At 41.1% G+C, this 24,931-nt stretch overlaps 1 protein-coding gene across 11 annotated transcripts in view; it reads right to left on the reverse strand.

Moving 5' to 3' along the window:
* Nucleotides 1–6,834: 6,834 nt before the first annotated feature.
* LOC126336275 (diphthine methyltransferase) overlaps nt 6,835–24,931 on the reverse strand; it is a 166,429-nt gene continuing 148,332 nt past the window's right edge. For all 11 annotated transcript variants that reach the window (XM_049999770.1, XM_049999769.1, XM_049999777.1 and 8 more), the window contains one exon: nt 6,835–7,286. In XM_049999770.1, the coding sequence (XP_049855727.1) occupies nt 6,938–7,286 (349 nt within the window). In that variant the 3' untranslated portion in view covers nt 6,835–6,937. The remainder of the gene's footprint in view (nt 7,287–24,931) is intronic.

A 24,931-nucleotide genomic window follows, 5' to 3' on the forward strand; every position in this document is an offset into this window, starting at 1 on the left:
ATGTTGTTCTTTAATGAGACAGTCATGCTGAGCATCTCGGATGCAAACTGAGGAACATTTTACATTTTCCGCTGCTTTCAGCATCATCTAGTGGTAGAATTTTCATTAAGTTTTGTTTATTTCCATTATGTTTCCCCCTTGTTTGGTGACATTCCATTACACACAAAAAAAGTTCCATAAAACAGAGACTCTAAACTGAATACCTTAAAATCTATGAGCACTTGTTCTTCTTAGCTACTGTGAAACATTTCTTCTACTAAGTGCTCAAAGCTCTTAATGAGCTTTTTCATACCCTTGAGTTTTCAGAACATCTGCAGAGCTACTAGCACAGCCACCATTTGTGTGAGAGAGCTTTAGCAGTGGTATGTTGTTCTTTAATGAGACAGTCATGCTGAGCATCTCGGATGCAAACTGAGGAACATTTTACATTTTCCGCTGCTTTCAGCATCATCTAGTGGTAGAATTTTCATTAAGTTTTGTTTATTTCCATTATGTTTCCCCCTTGTTTGGTGACATTCCATTACACACAAAAAAAGTTCCATAAAACAGAGACTCTAAACTGAATACCTTAAAATCTATGAGCACTTGTTCTTCTTAGCTACTGTGAAACATTTCTTCTACTAAGTGCTCAAAGCTCTTAATGTATGCATTTTAGAACCCACGTTTAGCAGACTTTTTTTCTTTGAATATTGTTTCTGTCATATCCCTGAATACTGACCATCCCTCCTGGGACACGCTGCCTATAAAGATGATCATAATTTTTCAGTCATAATTTCTTGTTCTAGAATTTGATGTTATCATATTCTGTTCGCTTAAAGTGTAACAAATGTGCAATTACTAGTAACACTTTTGGCACTCGTGGGTCCTGCCTGTGAGAGTCCAGCAAGCTAACAATAAGTCATGTTTAGTACACCTACCACAAAAATGGAAGCAATCCGTTATGAACAATATGTGACTTTGAAATTTTGTTTTTGTCTCAACAAATTTCATCTGACGCTTATGCAATGTTGCAGGGGCCTATGGACAGTCCATTCTTCCCTGCAGCACATCTGACAGATGGTATAATTGTTTAACAAAGAAAGGTGATCAGTTTCAAAGGAAGATGGACCTGGTGCTCCAGTTACTTCTTCTAGATCTGTACCTACAGATTGGAAAATTGCGCAGGTCGCACCAGTGTTTAAGAAGGGTAGTAGGAGTAATCCATTTAACTACAGACCTATGTCATTGACGTCGGTTTGCAGTAAGGTTTTGGAGCATATACTGTATTCAAACATTATGAATCACCTCAAAGGGAACGATCTATTGATACGTAATCAGCATGGTTTCAGAAAACATCGTTCTTGTGCAACGGAGCTAGCTCTTTATTCGCACGAAGTAATGGCCGCTATCGACAGGGGATCTCAAGTTGATTCCGTATTTCTAGATTTCCGGAAAGCCTCACAAGCGACTTCTAATCAAGCTGCGGGCCTGTGGGGTATCGTCTCAGTTTTGCGACTGGATTCGTGATTTCCTGTCAGGAAGGTCTCAGTTCGTAGTAATAGATGGCAAATCATCGAGTAGAACTGATGTGATATCAGGTGTTCCTCAGGGAAGCGTCCTGGGACCTCTGCTGTTCCTGATCTATATAAATGCCTGGGTGACAATCTGAGCAGTTCTCTTAGGTTGTTCACAGATGATGCTGTAATTTAACGTCTAGTAAGGTCATCCGAAGACCAGTATCAGTTGCAAAGCGGTTTAGAAAAGATTGCTGTATGGTGTGGCAGGTGGCAGTTGATGCTAAATAATGAAAAGTGTGAGGTGATCCACTTGAGTTACAAAAGAAATCTGTTGGAATTCGATTACTCGATAAATAGTACAACTCTCTAGGCTGTCAATTCAACTAAGTACCTGGGTGTAAAAATTACGAACAACTTCAGTTGGAAAGACCACATAGATAATATTGTGGGGAAGGCGAGCCAAAGGTTGCGTTTCATTGGCAGGACACTTAGAAGATGCAACAAGTCCACTAAAGAGACAGCTTACACTACACTCGTTCGTCTTCTGTTAGAATATTGCTGCGCGGTGTGGGATCCTTACAAGGTGGGATTGACGGAGGACATCGAAAGGGTGCAAAAAACGGCAGCTCGTTTTGTATTATCACATAATAGGGGAGAGAGTGTGGCAGGTATGATTCGCGAATTGGGATGGAAGTCATTAAAGCAAAGACGTTTTTCGTCGCGGCGAGATCTATTTACGAAATTTCAGTCACCACCTTTCTCTTCCGAATGTGAAAATATTTTGTTGAGTCCAACCTACATAGGTAGGAATGATCATCAAAATAAAATAAGAGAAATCAGAGCTCGAACAGAAAGGTTTAGGTGTTCGTTTTTCCCGCTCGCTGTTCGGGGGTGGAATGGTAGAGATATAGTATGATTGTGGTTCGATGAACCCTCTGCCAAGCACTTAAATGTTAATTGCAGAGTAGTCTTGTAGATGTAGATGGAAGAAAACATCAGCCCTGCTGCTGCAATCATGAAATAGGATTGTGATATTGGGGCAAATGTGTAAATGGACTGACTGTGGGATGAAGTTCGAGACATTTTGACTCTCTATACAGTGAAATCTGTGTTGGTGTGAAGTTGCACCAAAATGACTATTTACGTTGGTGTGTAGAATGTACGAGTCAGGCAACATACCATCTGACTTTCGGAAAAATGTCATCCACACAATTCCAAAGACTATAAGAGCTGACAGGTGTGAGAATTATTGCACAATCAGGTTAGCAGCTCGTGCATCCAAGTTACTGACAACAATAATATACAGAAGAATGGAAAAGAAAATAGAGGATGTGTTAGATGACGATCAGTTTGGCTTTACGGAAGGCAAAGCACCAGAGAGCTGTTTCTGACATCGACTAAAAGAAAATAAAAACACTTTCATAGGATTCGCCAACTTAGCAAACGCCTACAACAATGTAAAATGGTGCAAGATGTTCAAAATTCTGAGAAAAAGCTACAGAGAGTAAGCAAAAAGCTTAGCTATTGAGAGGTGGCTAATATAGAATAATGAGGGTGGATGATCAAAATAGAATGTTCGGATTAAAAAGGGTGGAAGACAGGGCTGTAGTCTTTCGCCCCTACTGTTCAATCTGTACATCGACAAAGTGACGTTAGAAATAAAAGTTCAGGAGTGGAATTAAAGCTCGAGGTGAAAGGACATCAACGATACAATTTGCTTGATGACATTGCTATCCTGAGTGAAAGTGAAGAAGAATTACAGGATATGCAGAATGGAACTGACAGTCTAATGAGTACAGAATACGGATTGAGAGTAAATCGAAGAAAGACAAAAGTAATGAAAAGTAGCAGAAATGAGAACAGCGAGGAACTTAACATCAGAATCGATGCTCGAAAAGTTGATAAAGTTAAGGAATTCTGCTACTTAGACAGCAAAATAATCAATGATGGACAGAGCAAGGAGGACATCAAAAGCAGAGTAGCACTGGCAAAAAGGGTATTCCTGGCCAAGAGAAGTCTACTAATGTCAAACATAGGCCTCAATTTGAAGAAGAAATTCCGAGAATATACGTTTGGAGCACAGCATTGTGTGGCAGTGAAATATGGTCTGTGGGAAAACAGGAAAAGAATTGAAGCATCTGAGATGCGCTGCTGTAGATGAACGTTGAAAATTAGGTGGTCCAATAAGGTGATGAATGAGGAGGTTCTGGACAGAATCAGGGAGGAAAGGAATATGTAGAAAACACTGACAAAGAGAAGGGACAGGACGATAGGACATCTGTTAAGACACCAGAAAATGACTTTCACGGTATTAGAGGGAGCTGTAGAGGGCAAAAACTGTAGGGGATGACAGAGACTGGAATACATCCAGCAGGTAACTGAGGACGCAGGTCCGAAGTGCTACTCTGAGATGAAGAAGTTGGCACAAGAGACGAATTCGTGGCGGGCCGCATCAACCAGTCAGAAGACAGATGGTTAAAAAAAATAGTGTATTACAACTCACTTCCATAGTGTGGTGTGAACAATGTGACTAAGTGGCTAAAACTGCTTCATCAATGGAAGACGAGCAAGCTACAACATTTCACAGTACAAAGAGGACTGAGTGAAATCCGTGTAGGTGTGATCATCCCAGAACAACACTCTCCTGTCTTGATGTGTCAGTCAATCACTCGAAGGAACGCTACGTACTGTGTGCCGAGTGCGTAGTGAAATAATCAGACTGTTACTCTGTCTGACTGTCAGAATTAGAATTTGGTGCGCTGCCAGTGCCAGGTAGGCAACTGAACAGTATGTGTACTAGTAGTTTTGGATGCAGATAACACACAGCACTATCGTGAGAGCTGCAGCGTAACGTATCTGAAGGTGCACTGACGTCAGACAGCTACTGACACGTTTCTTTGTCTACAGCACACGTATTCACAGTTGCAAAAATGAACCACATCCAGCTGTATGTTAAAATGATGACTACAAAAATTTGTGGTGGACTGAGGTCCAAACCCGAAATGACTGCTTTATGCAAATAGTCGTCTTAACTGCTTCGGCTATCTGTGCACCAATCGTGACCGAACTCAAACTTCCGTATGTCGTCATCCTTGTATCACGACACGTGCTCTTACATTTACGTATATTACTGTTTGTGAAGGACATAATTTATTGAGAGTTGAGAGCACGGCATTGGCAAATAAAGATAAAATAGCAGTGCCCGTGTAATTAAGTAGTACAACACAATGTTCATTCAGATATGCATGCATGTGTGCCTGCATATTCACAACAAAGGCACTGCTATTTCATCTTTACTTGCCAATACCGAGCACTTGTCTCTCAATAAACATTTACTTCCTTGGCAGGAATATCTGTAATCTACAAGTTTAGGTTGTGACATGGTGGTGGTGACATACATAAGTTTCAGTCTGGCTGTGATCTGTGCACAGACATTTGAAACAGTTAAGGTGACTGTTGGTGTAAAGGTGAAAAATTGGGTCCAAGTCTATGCCTGGCTCAAATTTTAATTGTGCTCATTCTGATATACAGCCTTAGCAGGCTCATATTTGCAACTGCAGATTCATTTCCTGTATTTGTTGATGGCTGTAGTCACTACAGTGTCTGTTCTTTCAGACATACATGCAGGTCTGAAGGAACACTGCGTTGTACTTCTTAATAATACACATATTGCTGTTTTGTCTTCAACTTTTCCTATGTCTTGAGTGAGAGCTGAGGGCCAAAAGATGTATTCAACGAGTTTGCTTTTATGAATGACACACATATTCTTCCCTCTGAATATGGAGATAATTAAACACACACACACACACTCTCTCTCTCTCTCTCTCTCTCTCTCTCTCTCTCTCTCTCTCTCTCTCTCTACTAGAATATTCATACTATAATTGAGAATTGAAATATAACTCTTTTTCTCTTCCCTCCCCCCCCCCTCCCCCCTGCACCTCTGCAGTTATAAAAATGTCCTCCCAGGAAGATCTGTATTTTCTATAAATAAAATTCTGGTTGTACAATTCTCCTGTTTCATGTATGGTATACTGCTTGTCTGCTGGCTGGAAGCTGGGTCACAATCTTGCTATACACCATTCAGCTGTTGAATGTGATGTTCCTGTTACTAGGCAATCCATCAAATGCAGGCAACCTGAGAAAATCAGAATGTAATCTCTAATTTGAGTGAGAGAAATCAAAAAACTGTAAAACAAAGTTTGAATCTGTTCTCAGAATCATGTAAAGGTATCTTAACACACTGATCAAAATTGAACAAGAGTCTCATATGAAAGCATAATACCAACCCAACCGCCCTGTTATTTGTATGGTCATGTTACAAGTCTGTGGTGGCTGAACGAATACCAATGAATGTTCCCACACTTAGTTATTCAGCTATGTATACTGTAACTACACGCACTCGTCATATCACTCCTCATTTGTTGTGTAGAGCCATGGTGTAACCTGTAGAACAAATGATGTCACATGAACACTACTATTAAATGTGAATGCACTTAGCATTTAGTTTATGCTATTTATTTGGCTCTTTTTCAGATACTTTGTTAACTGCAAAACAGTACAGATCTCATAAACGATTCCTATGACTCTTGTCAACATTGCTGTGGATATTCAAAAACTGGCAGACTTGTTTTTGCGAGGAATATATGAAATGAACCATGTACTTAATGACTATCAATAATACTTTGTGTGATTCATGTCATTATTAGGTGAGTGTAGCATCCATTACCACATAAAGAATTTTTTAAATGTGACTGTATGTAAATTTATTTATTACTCATTTATTACTTGTAGACGATCAAAAGATAACATTGTGTATGTTACACCACTAGAGTTAGCTTCTCACCCAGTGTTCATCTTTTTCAATGAACAACTATTTTTTATTGAGTTTTCACCTTGTTTCATCTGAGTATTTCTGGGAGCAGAATGTACATTTCTGCTACTTCCATATTTGCACAAATAAGAGTACTTGAAGATATGAAAAAGTGTGCTAATGTACTGAATTAGGAATTATTGCAACGTTGACAGCCTTTCAAGAAGATAATTAAGTAATGTAAAGCTTTAAGTGTCGACTATTTCTAGGTACAGTAGTTAACTTTTGTTCACACAGTTACTACTGATATATCATATGTGTAATATCGTGTTTAGCACCTGAAAGAAGAGATTGGATGTCGTGTTCTCATGACACTTCTTTGACAGACAACTGTGGAGTTTATGTCAGTCACATGTATGAAATTTTTTTTTCACGCAGAATAACTTGTACTGTTAGAAAAACTCGTGCAGTGTTAGGGAGATAGCAACTTTGTTATCAGTATCCACCAAATTATATTATTAAACATCATTTCATTACATGCTAAATTATTTATTTATTGTTATATGTATTTTTCTTTCATTGTACAATAAAGTGTATCTCTCATTTCACTCAGCTACAGCTATCAGCAGTTTTAGCTTACACAGTCATCTTTGTACAATCTGACAGCAGAAACACACAACATGTGGTCATAGAAGGAACACGTGCTGATGAGGAATGAGTCGTCATGCTTTGGAGATGGTGCATGACACCAGTCAGCTCCGTAGGCAATGCTAGTGTGCTCCCCCTCGTACTTGCCGAGCAGTTGCAGGCAGCCCCGTTTAGACTGAACTACCCGAAAACCACCGTAGATACAAGCAGCAATGATGTGCTCCCCTGTATAGGGATCCCATTTGACACGCCAGATTCCACCACCCAGTGGAAGTGATGAGATAGGTTGCCGTGTGTTACGGGTGTCCCACAGCCTCAGTGTCTCGTCATAGCTATGCGTACAAAAGAAGTCGATATTTCAACTGGTGGAAAGTCCTTGATGAGATAACAACAACCACAGAATAAGGACACACCGAGTCAAAAACAGTCACAATGAAAAGAATAACAGAAATATTTAAGCTTTCAGAAAAAAGTGCTTCCTCATAGGTACAACTCTAACACATTCACACAACAACTAACACACATGGTTACTGTCGTCGTAATTGATGTTGCCTGTAAGCTTAAATATTTATAATATTAGTTTCATTGTGTCTGTCTGACACTCAAAAACTGTAATTTGATACATACAATACATAATAGCTCCGGTATACTGGGCTGATATAAAAGAAAAACAACTAATGGCCAGAGCAATTCAAAGGATGAAAATATAGTTATTTAAGTGGCTTCTAAGATAACATATATTAAAACATCCTCCAAATCAAATTATTTACAAATACTTTTATTGTATGAAAAGTACATTTATTAATTTTCATAAATAAATTTTATTTCTCAAACTCTTTGAGTATAAAAAAACATCATTTAAAAATGGAAGAGGAATTGTGCCATATGTAAGACACAGTTTTACAGTTTTAGTTTCACCCAGACATATTTCAGCACTTTTGTGCTTCTTTCAGTATGCTTATTTGTCTGTTTTCTTCCTCGCATCAAGCTACTAGTTGTATATACTGGTTGTTTCAAATGCACTATTGAATCTACTGTTTGTCATTGTGTTTGTTTTAGTGTTTCTTCTATTGCTTGTGTAAAGTTAAGGGGGTAGGACGTCAAACGGGCCGACTTGGAGCAGAAGAGGCACTACGGGACATTTTAATATCCACTGTCTTTACTTTTACAAATAAATCCATAAAATTATGTCAGCGTGACCAGAAAGGATCTAGGATTCACACCCATAGCAGTGGTAGTTCAAAAACATAACAAAATAAATATTTTTACTTGTGAAATTTCATCATTTTTTTCACTTACTATTGGCTGCAGTTGTTGCTGTAGGTACACTTTTCTTCATAAGGAAGTGAGATTCTTCGATGAATTTTGCACAGCATACAAACTATACTTACAGGTGTATGAAACTCTAGAATTATTAAAAACTGTAGTAAAAATTTAGATAATTCGCAATTAATTTGAGATTTTTTCCAAACATAAAGTTTAAAATGTAGCACCTCATTCATTTTTTCCTAAATTAACTAAATTCTAGAGTTTCATACCCCTGTAAGTACAGTTTGTATGCAGTGTAAAATTCATCGAAGAATCTCTCTTACTTATGAAAAAATATGTACCTATAGTAACAAATGCAGTAAGTGAAAGAAATGATGAAATTTCACATATTTTGTTATGGTTTTGAACTTCCACCAATATGAGTGTGAATTCTGAATCCTTCCTAGTCTTGCTGACAAAGTTTTATGAATTCATTTGTAAAAGCATAGACAGTGGAAATTAAAATGTCCTGTGGTGCCTCTCCTGGTCCAAATCGGCTCGTTTGACATCCTACCCCACTTCATGCAATTGTTTCTTTTGCTGTTGTCATTACACATGCATTTTGTATAATTTGTTAGCCAAGCACAGAGTTGTTATAAGAACAACATGTGAAGTGGTGGCAGAAACTGTGCTTGGCTAACAAATCATACAAATTTACATGTAACAACAACAGCAAGAGAAATGAGCATGTTAACGTGACACTTAATATTGAATTAATAGCTTCATGTGAGAAAGAAAATGAACAAATAGGCCTAAAGCTAATGAGGATAGCACAAAAAGTGATAAAACTTGTTTGAATGAAAACAAAACAATAAAACAACATCTTGCACAATACAGAATTCCTCTCCAGTTTTTCTTAGCAGACACAGAAATGAGACTACAACAGCTCTATTATTTAAAAATTACATCATGCTTTTGCCACAGTTCTGGATTATTTTAGCAAAATAGTCAATTTATAAATCCTGTAATGATTAACTTTCACTGAGTACTCTTCTTCAATTCAATAATCAATGCAAAAATTTTAATTTTCAAATGAAGTGTAAAAGTGTAGTAATGAGCTCAGAAGCAGCCTGATAAGGTTCAACCTACAGTTTTTGAAAGAAAACTATTAAAAACCAGCTTGCAATGCATGTTAAAGAACTTCTTACTCCTACATTGTAGGGAGGGAGATATTAGAGCTGTTACAGTTCTATATCTACACACAGTATTAAGCGAAGAATCTATGTACTTAAGCTGATACTGCTCCATTATAGTGACGAGACGATACCAATTACATGGCACACAAGGCATTTAAAGAATCATTCTTCCCACGCTCCATGTGTGACTGTGTCAGAACAAACACAGTGAAATAATTAATTCTGAATATGAAAGAACAAGTCAAGCTGAATTTTAACATTAACAGTGCATTACACTATGTCGTTAAGGTAATGCCGCAGAGTATACAAGAGATCTATGGCATTCTGTGCAGTACATTTTGGCGCACACACTTTCACATAAAAATATATATTGTTCATATATACCCAAGAGACTGAAACAGGAAGAAACACTAACATGCAGTGCAATGTTGAATGCCATCTTCTGTTCACTTCAAAGAGGTTTGCAGAATATGTATGTAGATGTAGATGAAGTGTAAAACAGCTGCAGAGTTGTCAGAAATATGAATTAGTGCAAGGAATGTGAATATTGTTTCCATGTGTTGAGTTGTACTATAGCCTTTGTGATGACTGATGCTGGTAATTTTTAGTAATTTTTAGCACTGCACTGACTGACACTATTGCCACTCACAGGATATCATATTAAAGCTTCAAGCTGATTTGATGATTGCACAATGATTACTGTTAAATGCCAGATGTAATTTGCAGTGGTAATGTTAGGATCACATTAGAATGTTGGTTTATAGTCGTGTGTCTCAAATTTGTGAGAAGAGCCATCAGATTCAGTAAGTGTATTAGCTTTAGTCCAAGTATCTGCAACAGCTTTATTGCTCCGAAGACTGTGGACAAAAGCATGCACAAGCTAACAAGTTCAGAAACAGATTTACAAGCAAACCACGGTTTTAAGGAACATTGTTAATAAAAGCAACAAACTGTATTACTATACTGAAGTTAGAGAGCAAGGAGGGGAGGGGGGAGGGGGGCAGGGGGGGGGGGGAGGAAGGATAGAGAATTCTTATGGTTCTTGCCGACTAACAGGCTTTAAGCCATGTATAGCCAATGATTTCAGCTATAATTTAGGCATTTTTTGAGAGCTATTTTGGAAAGGATGATGTGTGTCAAGAGTATGGAGTGTAGGTAACTGTTTGGGTCATATCCTACATTATACCATAAAGGTTGACAGCCGGCACATCACAGTGAATGCACCTCATGTTAGAATGAAGATGATGCTTCAGGAAATAACTTTTCCACAGATACACTTCATATTTTTATTCCTTTGTCACGTCTTATTTCAAGATTTAAGCAACTTTATCAAGTTCTCATGCTTGCTGAAGCCAGACACAAGTTGTCATGACACTATATAGGATTACAGGAGTCAGATCACATCTAACACAGCTGTTGACCTGTGAGGTAGCTCATTTTAGATGTGATCTGGCCTTTCTGATGTGACATGTACTTTGGTTTTATTCTAGGTGATGCTGTTTACACCACAGGCAGACATTAGTTTGAGAAACACAACACTTAAGTAGATTTCAAAGCTGCACGGTCATCAACTGTATCTGTTCTTTCGAGAACAGTTGCTGTTTCCATATATACATTTGAATATTCTGCTGTATCAGCATCATAACCAGATGAACTATCATGTCATATTGAAATTAGAAAAAGGACACATAACACAGAGCCCTGTGGAATGCCATTCTCCTGGATCCCCCGTTACCTGAGAACATTGCCGACTGGACTTTGAATGATCGGTGGGGCAGTAACTGGCAAATAAAAATTGAGAGGGCCATGAAGACCCCACTTGTGGAGCATAAGGAGGATATGTTGGCACCAAGCTGTGTTGTAGGCCTTACAAAGATCGCAGAAAACAGTGACGAGATTGTGCCACTGAGAAGAGGCCTGTTGAACTGCAGTTTCAAATTGAAGCAGACGATCAATTGTAGATCGTACCTCCCAAAAGTCACTCTGGTAAGGGGATAAAAGGTCCCGAAATTCAAGGACCCGTGTGAACCAACGAGCCACCATCTGTTTGAATAACTTACAGGAAACATTGGTCAGGCTGATGGGCCAGTAACTATCAAGGGTCAATGGATCCTTGTCATGCTAAAGAACAGGAACAAAAATACTGTCTCTCCATTGAGAAGGGAAAAGCCATTGGAGCCAAATATGGTAAAATAGGTTGAGAAGATTTATTTATTATTTAGGGGGACTGAGGTGTTGAAACAATTGGTTATGGATGGAATCAGGGCCAGGAGCTGAAATGTGGGAAGAGTTTGCCAGAAGTATTCCCATTCAGTAAAAGGTTCATTATAGGATTCTGATTGTTAAGGGATAAAACAGAAGCAGGAAGCTTCAGACGGATAGGAGGACGATGCCGATGACGTCACAAAATGGGTCGCGAAGTGTTCCGGAGAACTGATGGATCTGTACAAAGGTCACTTGGAAGGGCAAGGCCTGGAACGGATGACTGCTGCTGACAACCTTCCAGGGAGCCGAGTGTAGCCCATACCCTCGATGACGGGGCAGAAGAATCTAGAGAGGAGACAAAGTGTTCCAAACACATCCGTTTGCTCTGCTGGATTAAATAACAGGGGCTTTGATGTGAAAACGTTTGAAGTTGATATGACTGGAAGAGGACAGGTGTTACTTAAGATGTTGCATGACACGACGACGATCACAGACAGCAATGGCAATAGCCGTGCTCCACTGCGAAACTGGCCGACGCCGAACGGGGCCAGGACAGTGGGGAATGGCAATGCAGCCAGCACGGATTATCAGTTCATTAATGCAACCTGACAAAGAAGGTGGAAACACAACCTGTGTGTTATACAGAGGCCAATCGGCACGACGGAAAGCCCAGTGGTGTAACCTGGTCATGGAAGAGAAGGAGTGGAAGAGAGGGAAAAACCAATGGCAAAGAAAGTGCTCTATGCAGCACTAAAATGAGTAGGGGAACCATTATTAAGAAGGCAAAAGTCAAACAGCAACAGCTTCCAATGTGGTACGAAGTGAGATCCACGTACTAAGAATATCCTTACGGACCAACGTGTAGACACCACCAGAAGCCCTCAAAGGGCTGACTTGGTTCTGACAGAAAGCACGAAACCCACGAAGGCACAGTGAGTGAGCATCATTAAAATGAGTTTCCTGGAGATTGACACATGCTGCCGAGTAAAAGTCAATAAGGGACTGCAGCTCTGGGAGGTGACGGTAATAGTCATTACAGTTTCATCGAATGATCTCGAAGTGTGTATCCAAATGGGTGGTGCACAGGTCGGAGCCAATCACGTTGCCAGATCACCGACGACAATGGGGTCACGTCCATAAATTAGATGTCAGACTCAGGTTACGATGGGGGAGATAGTACCTCTGTGGGCACCGGGGTGGAGTCTTCTGTTTCTTCTTCTTCTCTTTTGGAGGTTGAGGAGCAAAGGGCACAAAGGGAGAGCAGGCTTCTGCAAGACCGAGAACCAAAACATAGCAGGTGACCTCGGGGTGCACAGACTGTGTGTCCCGTGGCCGACTTGTGGTAGACACAGAGCTCCATCACAGGTAGATGTCGAAGGAGGGGGGCATTTCTTCAGCTGGGGAGGGGGAGTGGCACCCTGAGTGGAGGGCACGGGACCCGGAGAAGAGGTGGAGAAGAGAGGGGGACAAGACTTGGGTAAGGAAGTGGTAGGAGGGGGCAAGGATGTAACAGAGGCAAACGCAGAGGACTTTGACACATGCTGGAGTCGGTCATATTTTTGACAAGTTTAAGTACAAGATAGATGATCCAGGGACTTATACCCCTGTGTCTTCTTTTCTTTATTGTAAGCTGGGCAATCTGATGAGCACAGAGACTGACTGGCAGTCACGACAAATTACACACAAAGGTGGTGGAACACAGTAGCTTCCATCAAAGAGAGTGTGTCTGCGTCACCACAAAGAGGGTCCCGCTATACAGTGGAAACACGTATGGCCAAAAAACAAGCACCGAAAGTACCTCCTGTTTCGTGGCATGTACAGCTTCACATCACATTGGTAACACATAACCTTGACCTTCTCTGGAACGGTATCTCCCTTGAAAGCCAGAATAAAGGCGCCAGTATAGGTGCACACTTCGAACAAAATGAATGCTGTGTTACTCCAGAATAGCCTAGAGTTCCTCATCAGTTTGAAGGATGAGATTCCTACGAAAAAGCGCTCCCTGGACCATATTTGGAGACCGGTGTGAGGTAACAGACGTCGGGATGTCGCCGAGACGATCACAAGTGTGAAGAGCTGCAAACTGTGAGGCAGAAGCATCTCTGATCGACAGGGAGCCTGACCACATCTTACTGACAGACACCACTTCACCATATTTGCCCTCAATATTCACCACAAAAAACAATCGCTTTATGGTGGTGATTATGTCCCCATCCGTCACAGTACAGACCGGATAGTAGGGAAAGTGTTTTATCCTGAGATGGTGAACCTCGCCCTCCTGCAATGTGTGGCCAGGAAAGGAACGGCCGCAGGGTCACACGAAGCAGCGTTCAATGACATGCTACCATTCAAAGAGATGGCCATTTGAGAATGGCCAGATTTTTACAGTCTGATAGCTGCACGCGCCATATGTGCCACAACTAGGGCCATCTGGCACAGCGGCTGTTGCCGGCATTCCGATGCTCTGGGATGACAAGCAACAACTATATGGCATACATAGGGAGGCAACAGCCCAGGAATCAGTAGTGTGATCCCTGTGTCGTCAGGGGGCTCGGCCATATGGGTACATAACAGTCCTACCACATGGACTGGCTACAGGTGCTGGTCACCTGGTGGGGGGGAAGGGGGCTACAATGGGGTTGGATGAGAGAAAGGAATGGGAGGAGAGGAATCCACACCACAGGCTCACACTAAAGACAGAAGATTTAGAAGTGGAGATCAAACTCCAAGGGGGAACCAAAATGTCAGAAAGAATGAAAGAGGAACAATATCGCGAGGAATATAGGGAATGAGGTCAATATCCAAGTCAACATAAATCGGAACAGCGAGAAAGGGGAAGGAGGGGGCGGTGGGGAAGGAGTGAGGATAGGCAGGGAGGGAGGGACACGGTGAAGATAATGCAACCTGGGAATGAAGAACGAGCTGCAATAGCTTGGGGACCCGTGTGTACCACACATGACTCACGAAAGAACCGTGAGCCTTTGAGGAATCCCAGTACTGATATTGCAATTTGTTCTGGTCATTGGGTCCTTAAAGAAGGTCCTCTTTGACACTCATACATTTTCCCTAAATACACTGGTGAGAAAGATAATGTGTCGATAGGTGTATCAAATGAATTGCATCTTCCCTTTTTTATTTTGTAAATTTGCCTTCTTTATTCATTGTAGTTCTTTCAGATTTTTTATTGTTTACAGCTAAATTGTTCTGTTCTTTCTTCTGTGCATGCAAATTACTGTTGCTTCCAGTCGGTTCTCTGCTCGATTCCTGAGGGTTCGTAGAGACATAAATCGCCCACAGCTGATTTTGCATTGTATCTATGTATTTTCTCCAATATGTTGGAATGATTTAACGGTAAATGCTTGTTTTGTTGTTATTATTTTTATATTCACATGTTTTAAGCATCTATCGTGACTGTATCATTACTTCTGAGATATTTGAACAGCCTGACTTGATTAGTTTTAGTACCGAATGTTTTTACATGTTTGTTGAACTCCCTAGTGATTTTCTCCACTGATATTAATTTAATCATCTGGTTTTTTAAGTTACTTCAAACTTCCTCTTATGTAAAGCATGGATAGCATCTGCATTGTCATGTTTATTTTCTAGATCTGCAACTACTGCTATGTTATATTCCTCAAATTTGCTTGTACATTTGTTATTTGTTACTCCACTGAGGGAAGTTTTTGTGCAACACTGTTGCCATGTAAAAGTTAAAATTGTCTAATTTTTTGTACATCTCAGTTCAATACAGCACCATTTGCATCTGACTCAGCCAACTGGCATTATTATGCTTCTCAGCAAACTAGCCAGCTATGACTCTCATCATATGTTGTGCTCAGTAAACTGTGTTCCTAGTCGGATTGTTTAATCTACATCTCTCAGCTATGACAGGACCTCAATTCTTAACTGCTGTAGAATATACTAATACATAGTGCCAGTGACAAATATGTTTCTTAAGTAGAATTAGATGAAATAAGTAGATAACAATTTATTTGCAGTACCACAAAGCAGATCTGTTCAGTATCGGTTTAGGGCCGTGACAGCATAAAGCTAACGGCATTTGTTCCACGATCACAGGACCTCAATCCGTGGGACGAGGTATCAGTGTCACTGCTGTGCAAACTACAAATACAAGTGACATTCAAACAAATATAGAAAATGCATGCTGGGAGATACACCATCACACAATTAGTGGAATAACTGCCACAGTACCTTCAACAAATCTTATGTCGTCATCCCCATTAAGATATGAAAGACAAGCAACAATAAAAATTGCATAAAATATCCCTGTGAACTATTGTAATGCAATGGCACATTACAAAATTAATGTTTACTCAACCTGTGCCCTGCATGTTACATTAACTGCAACAATAAACAGTTTGTTTATATTTGCTGACTGACTGATCCTACGATATAAACAGAAAGACATCAGCTTGGTTGTGAGTGTAGTGTGCAGATATAATTGTCAAGTAGCCAACATCAAACTATTCACAGATTTGACGGAACAAGTGAAACCAGTAGGATGTCATTAGTAATCAGAATACTGCCCACTGGCTTTTGGTCCCAAGAAAAAGTAAGATGGGGTGACACCGAAATTTACACATCACCCAAAAAGGAATTAAGGAGCTTTTTTTGCACTTGGTAGTAGTACACAAGTAAACTATTTTTCTCAGAAGCACATAATTTGATTCCTCCTCTCAATTCAAAACACTTGTTTCAATTTGAAATAAGCACATGGCACAAGACTGACACGAGTTTGTTATTATAACCAAAATCAAAAACATTAAAAACACCTGGAATTTCTCCATTCTTTCATCTGACTGGCTATTTCCTTTCAGCATTATGAAGACTCACAGATTCTTACATAGGTACATGTGGATATTGGGTGTTTCTGTAGTATGAGCCTTATGTTATTTTTTTTCTTTTTTCTTTTTACTAAATTTCTAACACGTTCTCCCAGAAGTACTCACCCCCACATCCAGTACAAAGGTTGTGTGCTGCCTCTGTTGTTTTCACCCCTCTCTCTATTTTACAAAGTCTCAAACAACGTTCATACGTTCCAAGCATTCAAAACCCAATATGTAACAGCAAGATAAATGTTACAACTGCAAATAAGAAAATGATAGTCGATAATGCACTTGTAGTGACATGCTGTGTTTTCTCGGTCAAATGGCACCTGGCATTAGGTGGCGGGTGGCATATGGCCAGTGACCAGTGACTCCTGTAGGGCAAGGAAACTCTTGAGTCTGAAATATTCAGATCTTAATGTAGCCATCCCCCACCAACGCCCACCACCCATGAACCATAGACCTTGCCATTGGTGGGGAGGCTTGCGTGCCTAAGCGACACAGGTAGCTGTACCGTAGGTGCAACCGCAATGGAGGGGTATCTGTTGAGAGGTCAGACAAACATATGGTTCCTGTAGAGGAGCAGCAGCTTTTCAGTAGTTGCAGAGGCAACAGTCTGGACGATTGACTGATCTGCCCTTGTAACATTAACCAAAACGGCCTTGCTGTGCTGGTACTGCGAACGGCTGAAAGCAAGGGGAAACTACGGCTGTAATTTTTCCCGAGGGCATGCTACTTTACTGTATGGTTAATGATGATGGCATCCTCTTGGGTAAAATACTCTGGAGGTAAAATAGTCCCCCATTTGGATCTCCGGGCAGGGGCTACTCAGGCGGCCGTCATTATCAGGAGAAAGAAAACTGGCGTTCTACGGATAGGAGCGTGAAATGTCAGATCCCTTAATCGGGCAGGTAGATTAGAAAATTTAAAAAGGAAAATGGATATGTTAAAATTTAGATGTAGTGGGAATTAGTGAAGTTCAGTGGCAAGAGGAACAAGACTTTGGTCAGCTGAATACAGGGTTATAAATACAAAATCAAATAGGGGTAATGCAGGAGTAGGTTTAATAATGAATAAAAAAATAGGAGATCGGGTAAGTTACTACAAATAACATAGTGAATGCATTACTGTGGCCAAGATAGACACGAAGCCCACGCCTATTACAGTAGTACAAGTCTATATGCCAACTAGCTCTGCAGCTGAGGAAGAAATTGAAGAAATGTGTGATGAGATAAAAGAAATTGTTCAGATAGTGAAGGGAGATGAAAATTTAATAGTCATGGGTGACTGGAATTCGATAGTAGGAAAAGGAAGAGAAGGAAATGTAGTAGGTGAATATGGATTGGGGGGAAGAAATGATAGAGGAAGCCACCTGGTAGAATTTTGCACAGAGCATAACTTAATCATAACTTGGTCCAAGAATCATAAAGGAGGTTGTATACATGGAAGAAGTCTGGAGATACTGACAAGTTTCAGATAGATCATATAATGGTAAGACAGGGATTCACGAACCAGGTTTTAAATTGTAAGACATTTCCTGGGGTAGATGTGGACTCTGACCACAATCTATTGGTTATGAACTGTAGATTAAAACTGAAGAAACTGCAAAAAGGTGGGAAATTGAGGAGATGGGACCTGGATAAACTGAAAGAACCAGAGGTTGTAGAGAGTTTCAGGGAGAGCATGAAGGAGCAATTGACAAGAATGGGGGAAAGAAATACAGTAGAAGAAGAATGGATAGCTTTGAGGGATGAGGTGTTGAAGGCAGCAGAGGATCAAGTAGGTAAAAAGATGAGGGCTACTAGAAATCCTTGGGTAAAAGAAGAAATATTGAATTTAATTTATGAAAGGAGAAAATATAAAAATGCAGTAAATGAAGCTGGCAAAAAGGAATACAAACGTCTCAAAAATGAGATCAACAGGAAGTGCAAAATGGCTAAGCAGGTATGGCTAGAGGACAATTGTAAGGATGTAGAGGCTTACCTCACTAGGGGTAAGATAGATACTACCTACAGAAAAATTAAAGAGACCATTGGAGAAAAGAGAACCACTTGTATGAATATCAAGGGCTCAGATGGAAACCCAGTTCTTAGCTAAGAAGGGAAAGCAGAAAGGTGGAAGCAGTATATAGAGGGACTATACAAGGGTGATGTTCTTGAGGACAATATTATGGAAATAGAAGAGGATGTAGATGAAGATGAAATGGGAGATATGATACTGCATGAAGAATTTTATAGAGCACTGAAAGACCTAAGTCGAAACAAGGCCCTGGGAATAGACAGCATTCCATTAGATCTACTGACAGCCTTGGGAGAGCCAGTCTTGACAAAACTCTACCATCTGGTGAGCAAGATACCCTCAGACTTCAAGAAGAATATAATAATTCCAATCCCAAAGAAAGCAGGCGTTGACAGTTGTGAAAATTACTGAACTATCAATTTAATAAGTTATGGCTGCAAAATACTAACGCGAATTCTGTACAGAAGAATGGAAAAACTGGTAGAAGCCGACCTTGGGGAAGATCAGTTTGGATTCCATAGAAATATTGGAACACGTGAGGCAATACTGACCCTACGACTTATCTTAGAAGCTATATTAAGAAACAGCAAACCTACATTTCTAGCATTTGTAGACTTAGAGAAAGCTTTTGACAATGTTGACTGCAATAATCTCTTTCAAATTCTAAAGGTGGCAGGGGTAAAATACAGGGAGCGAAAGGCTATTTACAATTTGTACAGAAACCAGATGGCAGTTATAAGAGTCGAGGGGCATGAAAGGGAAGCCGTGGTTAGGAAAGGAGTGAGACAGGGTTGTAGCCTCTCCCCGATGTTATTCAATCTGTATATTGAGCAAGCAGTAAAGGAAACAAAAGAAAAATTTGGTGTAGGCATTAAAATCCATGGAGAAGAAATAAAAACTTTGAGGTTCGCCGATGACATTGTAATTCTGTCAGAGACAGCAAAGGACTTGGAAGAGCAGTTGAATGGAATGGACAGTGTCTTGAAAGGAGGATATAAGATGAACATCAACATTTCCATCTTAGTATTTCTTCACAGTAACTGGTCCTTTATTCATTCCATTTTACTTTCCTACATCTTTCACTTCCATGAACATCAACAAAAGCAAAATGAGGATAATGGAATGTAGTCGACTTAAGTCGCGCGATGCTGAGGGCATTAGACTAGGAAATGAGACACTTAAAGTAGTAAAGGAGTTTTGCTACTTGGGGAGCAAAATAACTGATGATGTTCATTAAGTAGAGAGGATATAAAATGTAGACTGGCAATGGCAAGAAAAGCGTTTCTGAAGAAGAGAAATTGGTTAAAATCGAGTATAGATTTATATGTCAGGAAGTCGTTTCTGAAAGTATTTGTTTGGAGTGTAGCCATGTATGGAAATGAAACATGGACGAAAAATAGTGTGGACAAGAAGAGAATAGAAGCCTTTGAAATGTGGTGCTACAGAAGAATGCTGAAGATTAGATGGGTAGATCACATAACTAATGAGGAAGTACTGAATAGGATTTGGGAGAAGAGGAGTTTGTGGCACAACTTGACAAGAAGAAGGGATCGGTTGGTAGAATATGTTCTGAGGCATCAAGGGATCACCAATTTGGTATTGGAGGGCAGTGTGGAGGGTAAAAACCGTAGAGGGAGACCAAGAGATGAATACACTAAACACATTCAGAAGGATGTAGGCTGCAGTATGTATTGGGAGATGACAGGGTTTAGATGCAGCAGATCAAGAATGGACCAACTATTTACCCTACGTCAAACAGCTGAGAAATGCTGGGAATGTAATACAGACAAGTACATGCTCTTCATTGACTTCAAAAATGCCTATGAGAGTGTACATGTGGGCACTATAATCAGAGCACTAAAAGAATTTGAGTTTCCATCTAAAATAATTCGCTTGGTGGCATTGTATCTAGAACACAGTCTGTGAAGTGCAGACAAGTACCAGTCTATCAGAACAGTTCAAAGTTCGAACTGGCCTCAGACAGGGAGACTTCCCCTCCCCAATATTATTTAACCTTGTGCTGGAAAAAATAGACTGGGAATTTATGAAAATTGACCTGACTGGAATACCCTTAGACAACATGTCAATGACTCGACTGGCATACGTGGATGATATAATCCTAATGAGCAGTAGGAGAGAAGAGCTCAGAAGAATGGTAGGCTCGTAATGTAAGATTGCCAGTAGGGCAGGCCTGCAAGTCAGTAAAGATAAGACATGGCCCTGAGCAAGTCAGGAACAGATGGGGACCCGCTCACCGTGAACAGTCCCCGATTCAAAACTTTTTGCTATTTGGGGAGCAAAATAACTGATGATGGTTGAAGTAGAGAAAATACAAAAAGTATACTGGCAATGGCAAGGAAAGCGTTTCTGAAGAAGAGAAATTTGTTAACATCGAGTATAGATTTAAGTGTCAGGAAGTCGTTTCTGAAAGTATTTGTATGGAGTGTAGCCATGTATGGAAGTGAAACATGGACAATAAATAGTATGGACAGGAAGAGAATAGAAGCTTTCGAAATGTGGTGCTACAGTAGAATGCTGAAGATTAGATGTGTAGATCACATAACTAAAGAAGAGGTATTGAATAGAATTGGGGAGAAGAGGAGTCTGTGGCATAACTTGACGAGAAGAAGAGACCGGTTGGTAGGACATGTTCTGAGGCAGCAAGGGATCACAAATTTAGCATTGGAGGGCAGCGTGGAGGGTAAAAATCGTAGAGGGAGATCAAGAGATGAATACCCTAAGCAGATTCAGAAGGATGTAGGTTGCAGTAAGTACTGGAAGATGAAGAAACTTGCACAGGATAGGGAAGCATGGAGAAGCGCATCAAACCAGTCTCAGGACTGAAGACCACAACAACAACAACGAGTTTATTGCTAATACTAGCAATCTGTTTCTGAGAAACTGTGTTTTACACTACAACAATGCCAGACAGAACAATAATTTCCATGTAGATTTTCGCTCTTTACGTACAGGACAATGTAAGTGTCTTTACTACAGTGTGAAGCTCTTCATTGAGTTTCCATCTGATATAATGCATGAAATAGGGAATCTCCATAGATTAAAAAAAACACACATACCTTATTGACTACTCATTTTATAAATTATTGGGTTGTCTGGAATCAGTATTTGGCGATTCATGACAGCTGAATGACAAGTAGTAAACTGACGTCTAGTTTGCAAAGAATGTTGGTAGTCAATGTTCTATGACAAATATTGAAGTGGTGATACAAATAGTTAGCTAACAATATACAGGGTGTTACAAAAAGGTACGGCCAAACTTCCAGGAATCATTCCTCACACACAAATAAAGAAAAGACGTTATGTGGACATGTGTCAGGAAACTCTTAATTTCCATATTAGAGCTCATTTTAGTTTCGTCAGTATCTACTGTACTTCCTCAATTCACCGCCATGATTTCATATGGGATACTCTACCTGTGCTGCTACAACATGTGCCTTTACAAGTACAACACAACATGTGGTTCATGCACGATTGAGTTCCTGCACATTTCAGTCGAAGTCTTCGTATGCTTCTCAACAACAGATTCGGTGACCGATGGACTGGTAGAGGCAGACCAATTCCATGGCCTCCACGCTCTTCTGACATTAACCCTCTTGACTTTCATGTATGGGGGCATTTGAAAGCTCTTGTCTACGCAACCCCGGTACCAAATGTACGGTCTCTTCATGCTCATATTGTGGACGGCTGTGATACAATACGCCATTCTCCAGGGCTACATCAGGGATTCCATGCGACGGAGGGTGGATGCATGTATCCTCGCTAAGGGAGGACATTTTGAACATTTCCTGTAACAAAGTGTTTGAAGTCACACTGGTATGTTCTGTTGTTGTGTGTTTCCATCCCATGGTTAACGTGATTTGAAGAGAAGTAATAAAATGAGCTCTAACATGGAAAGTAAGCGTTTCCGGATACATGTCCACATAACATATTTTCTTACTTTGTGTGTGAGGAATGTTTCCTGAAAGTTTGGCCGTACCTTTTTGTAACAGCCTGTATGACAAACTCTAGATATTTAATACAACTGAAAAAGCAAGAGCTTGTGGTGCAGTAGAATGCACATATGTCCTAATATGGGGTTGAACACTGAGATTTAAAGGGCTTGTATCTTGTATGGAGGAGGAAGTGTTGGTTCATACATAAACAGTTACTGTGCCATTTACACACACACACACACACACACACACACACACACACACACACACACACACACACACAAAGATTCCAAGACTTACCAAGAGGGAAAACGCCGGTAGACAGGCACAATAAAATAACACACAAACACACACACACAAAATTTCGAGCTTTCGCAACCGGCGGCTGCTTCGTCAGGAAAGAGGGAAGGAAAAGGAAGATGAAAGGATGTGGGTTTTAAGGGAGAAGGTAAGGAGTCATTCCAATCCCGGGAGCGGAAAGACTTACCTTAGGGGGAAAAAAGGATAGGTATATACTCGCGCGTACACACACACACACACACACACACACACACACACACACACACACACACACACACACACAAGCAGACATATTTACAGGCAAAGAGTTTGGGCAGAGATGTCAGTCGAGGCGGAAGTGTGGAGGCAAAGATGATGATGAATGACAGGTGAGGCATGAGTGGCAGCAACTTGAAATTAGCGGAGATTGAGGCCTGGTGGATAATGAGAAGAGAGGATATATTGAAGGGCAAGTTACCATCTCCGGAGTTCGGATAGGTTGGTGTTGGTGGGAAGTATCCAGATAACCCGGACAGTGTAACCCTGTGCCAATATGTGCTGGCCGTGCACCAAGGCATGCTTAGCCACAGGGTGATCCTCATTACCAACAAACACTGTCTGCCTGTGTCCATTCATGCGAATGGACAGTTTGTTGCTGGTCATTCCCACATAGAAAGCGTCACAGTGTAGGCAGGTCAGTTGGTAAATCACGTGGGTGCTTTCACACGTGGCTCTGCCTTTGATCGTGTACACCTTCCGGGTTATAGGACTGGAGTAGGTGGTAGTGGGAGGGTGCATAGGACAGGTTTTACACCGGGTGCGGTTACAAGGGTATGAGCCAGAGGGTAGGGAAGGTGGTTTGGGGATTTCATAGGGATGAACCAAGAGGTTACGAAGGTTAGGTGGACGGCGGAAAGACACTCTTGGTGGAGTGGGGAGGATTTCATGAAGGATGGATCTCATTTCGGGGCAGGAATGTGGCTCGCCCTGCTGGAGAGCCACATTCAGAGTCTGATCCAGTCCCAGGAAGTATCCTGTCACAAGTGGGGCACTTTTGGAGTTCTTCTGTGAGAGGTTCTGGGTTTGAGAGGATGAGGAAGTGGCTCTGGTTATTTGCTTCTGTACCAGGTCGGGAGGGTAGTTGCGGGATGCGAAAGCTGTTTTCAGGTTGTTGGTGTAATGGTCCAGGGATTCAAGACTGGAGCAGATTCGTTTGCCACGAAGGCCTGGGCTGTAGGGAAGGGACCGTTTGATATGGAATGGGTGGCAGCTGTCATAATGGAGGTACTGTTGCTTGTTGGTGGGTTTGATGTGGACGGATGTGTGAAGCTGGCCATTGGACAGATGGAGGTCAACATCAAGGAAAGTGGCATGGGATTTGGAGTAAGACCAGGTGAATCTGATGGAACCAAAGGAGTTGAGGTTGGAGAGGAAATTCTGGAGTTGTTCTTCACTGTGAGTCCAGATCATGAAGATGTCATCAATATATCTGTACCAAACTTTGGGTTGGCAGGCTTGGGTAACCAAGAAGGCTTCCTCTAAGCGACCCATAAATAGGTTGGCATACGAGGGTGCCATCCTGGTACCCATGGCTGTTCCCTTTAATTGTAGGTTTGTCTGGCCTTCAAAAGTGAAGAAGTTGTGGGTCAGGATGAAGCTGGCTAAGGTGATGAGGAAAGACGTTTTAAGTAGGGTGGCAGGTGATTGGCGTGAAAGGAAGTGCTCCATTGCAGTGAGGCCCTGGACGTGCGGGATATTTGTGTATAGGGAAGTGGCATCAATGGTTACAAGGATGGTTTCCGGGGGTAACAGACTGGGTAAGGATTTCAGGCGTTCGAGAAAGTGGTTGGTATCTTTGATGAAGGATGGGAGACTGCATGTAATGGGTTGAAGGTGTTGATCTATGTAGGCAGAGATACGTTCTGTGGGGGCTTGGTAACCAGCTACACTGGGGCGGCCAGGATGTTTGGGTTTGTGAATTTTAGGAAGTAGGTAGAAGGTAGGAGTGCGAGGTGTCGGTGGGGTCAGGAGTTTGATGGAGTCAGGTGAAAGGTTTTGTAGGGGGCCTAAGGTTCTGAGGATTCCTTGAAGCTCCACCTGGACATCAGGAATGGGATTACCTTGGCAAACGTTGTATGTAGAGTTGTCTGAAAGCTGACGCAGTCCCTCAGCCACATACTCCCGACGATCAAGTACCATGGTCGTGAAACCCTTGTCAGCCGGAAGAATG

Source organism: Schistocerca gregaria, chromosome 2 (assembly GCF_023897955.1).
Source record: "Schistocerca gregaria isolate iqSchGreg1 chromosome 2, iqSchGreg1.2, whole genome shotgun sequence".
Classification (NCBI taxonomy): Eukaryota; Metazoa; Arthropoda; class Insecta; order Orthoptera; family Acrididae; genus Schistocerca; species Schistocerca gregaria.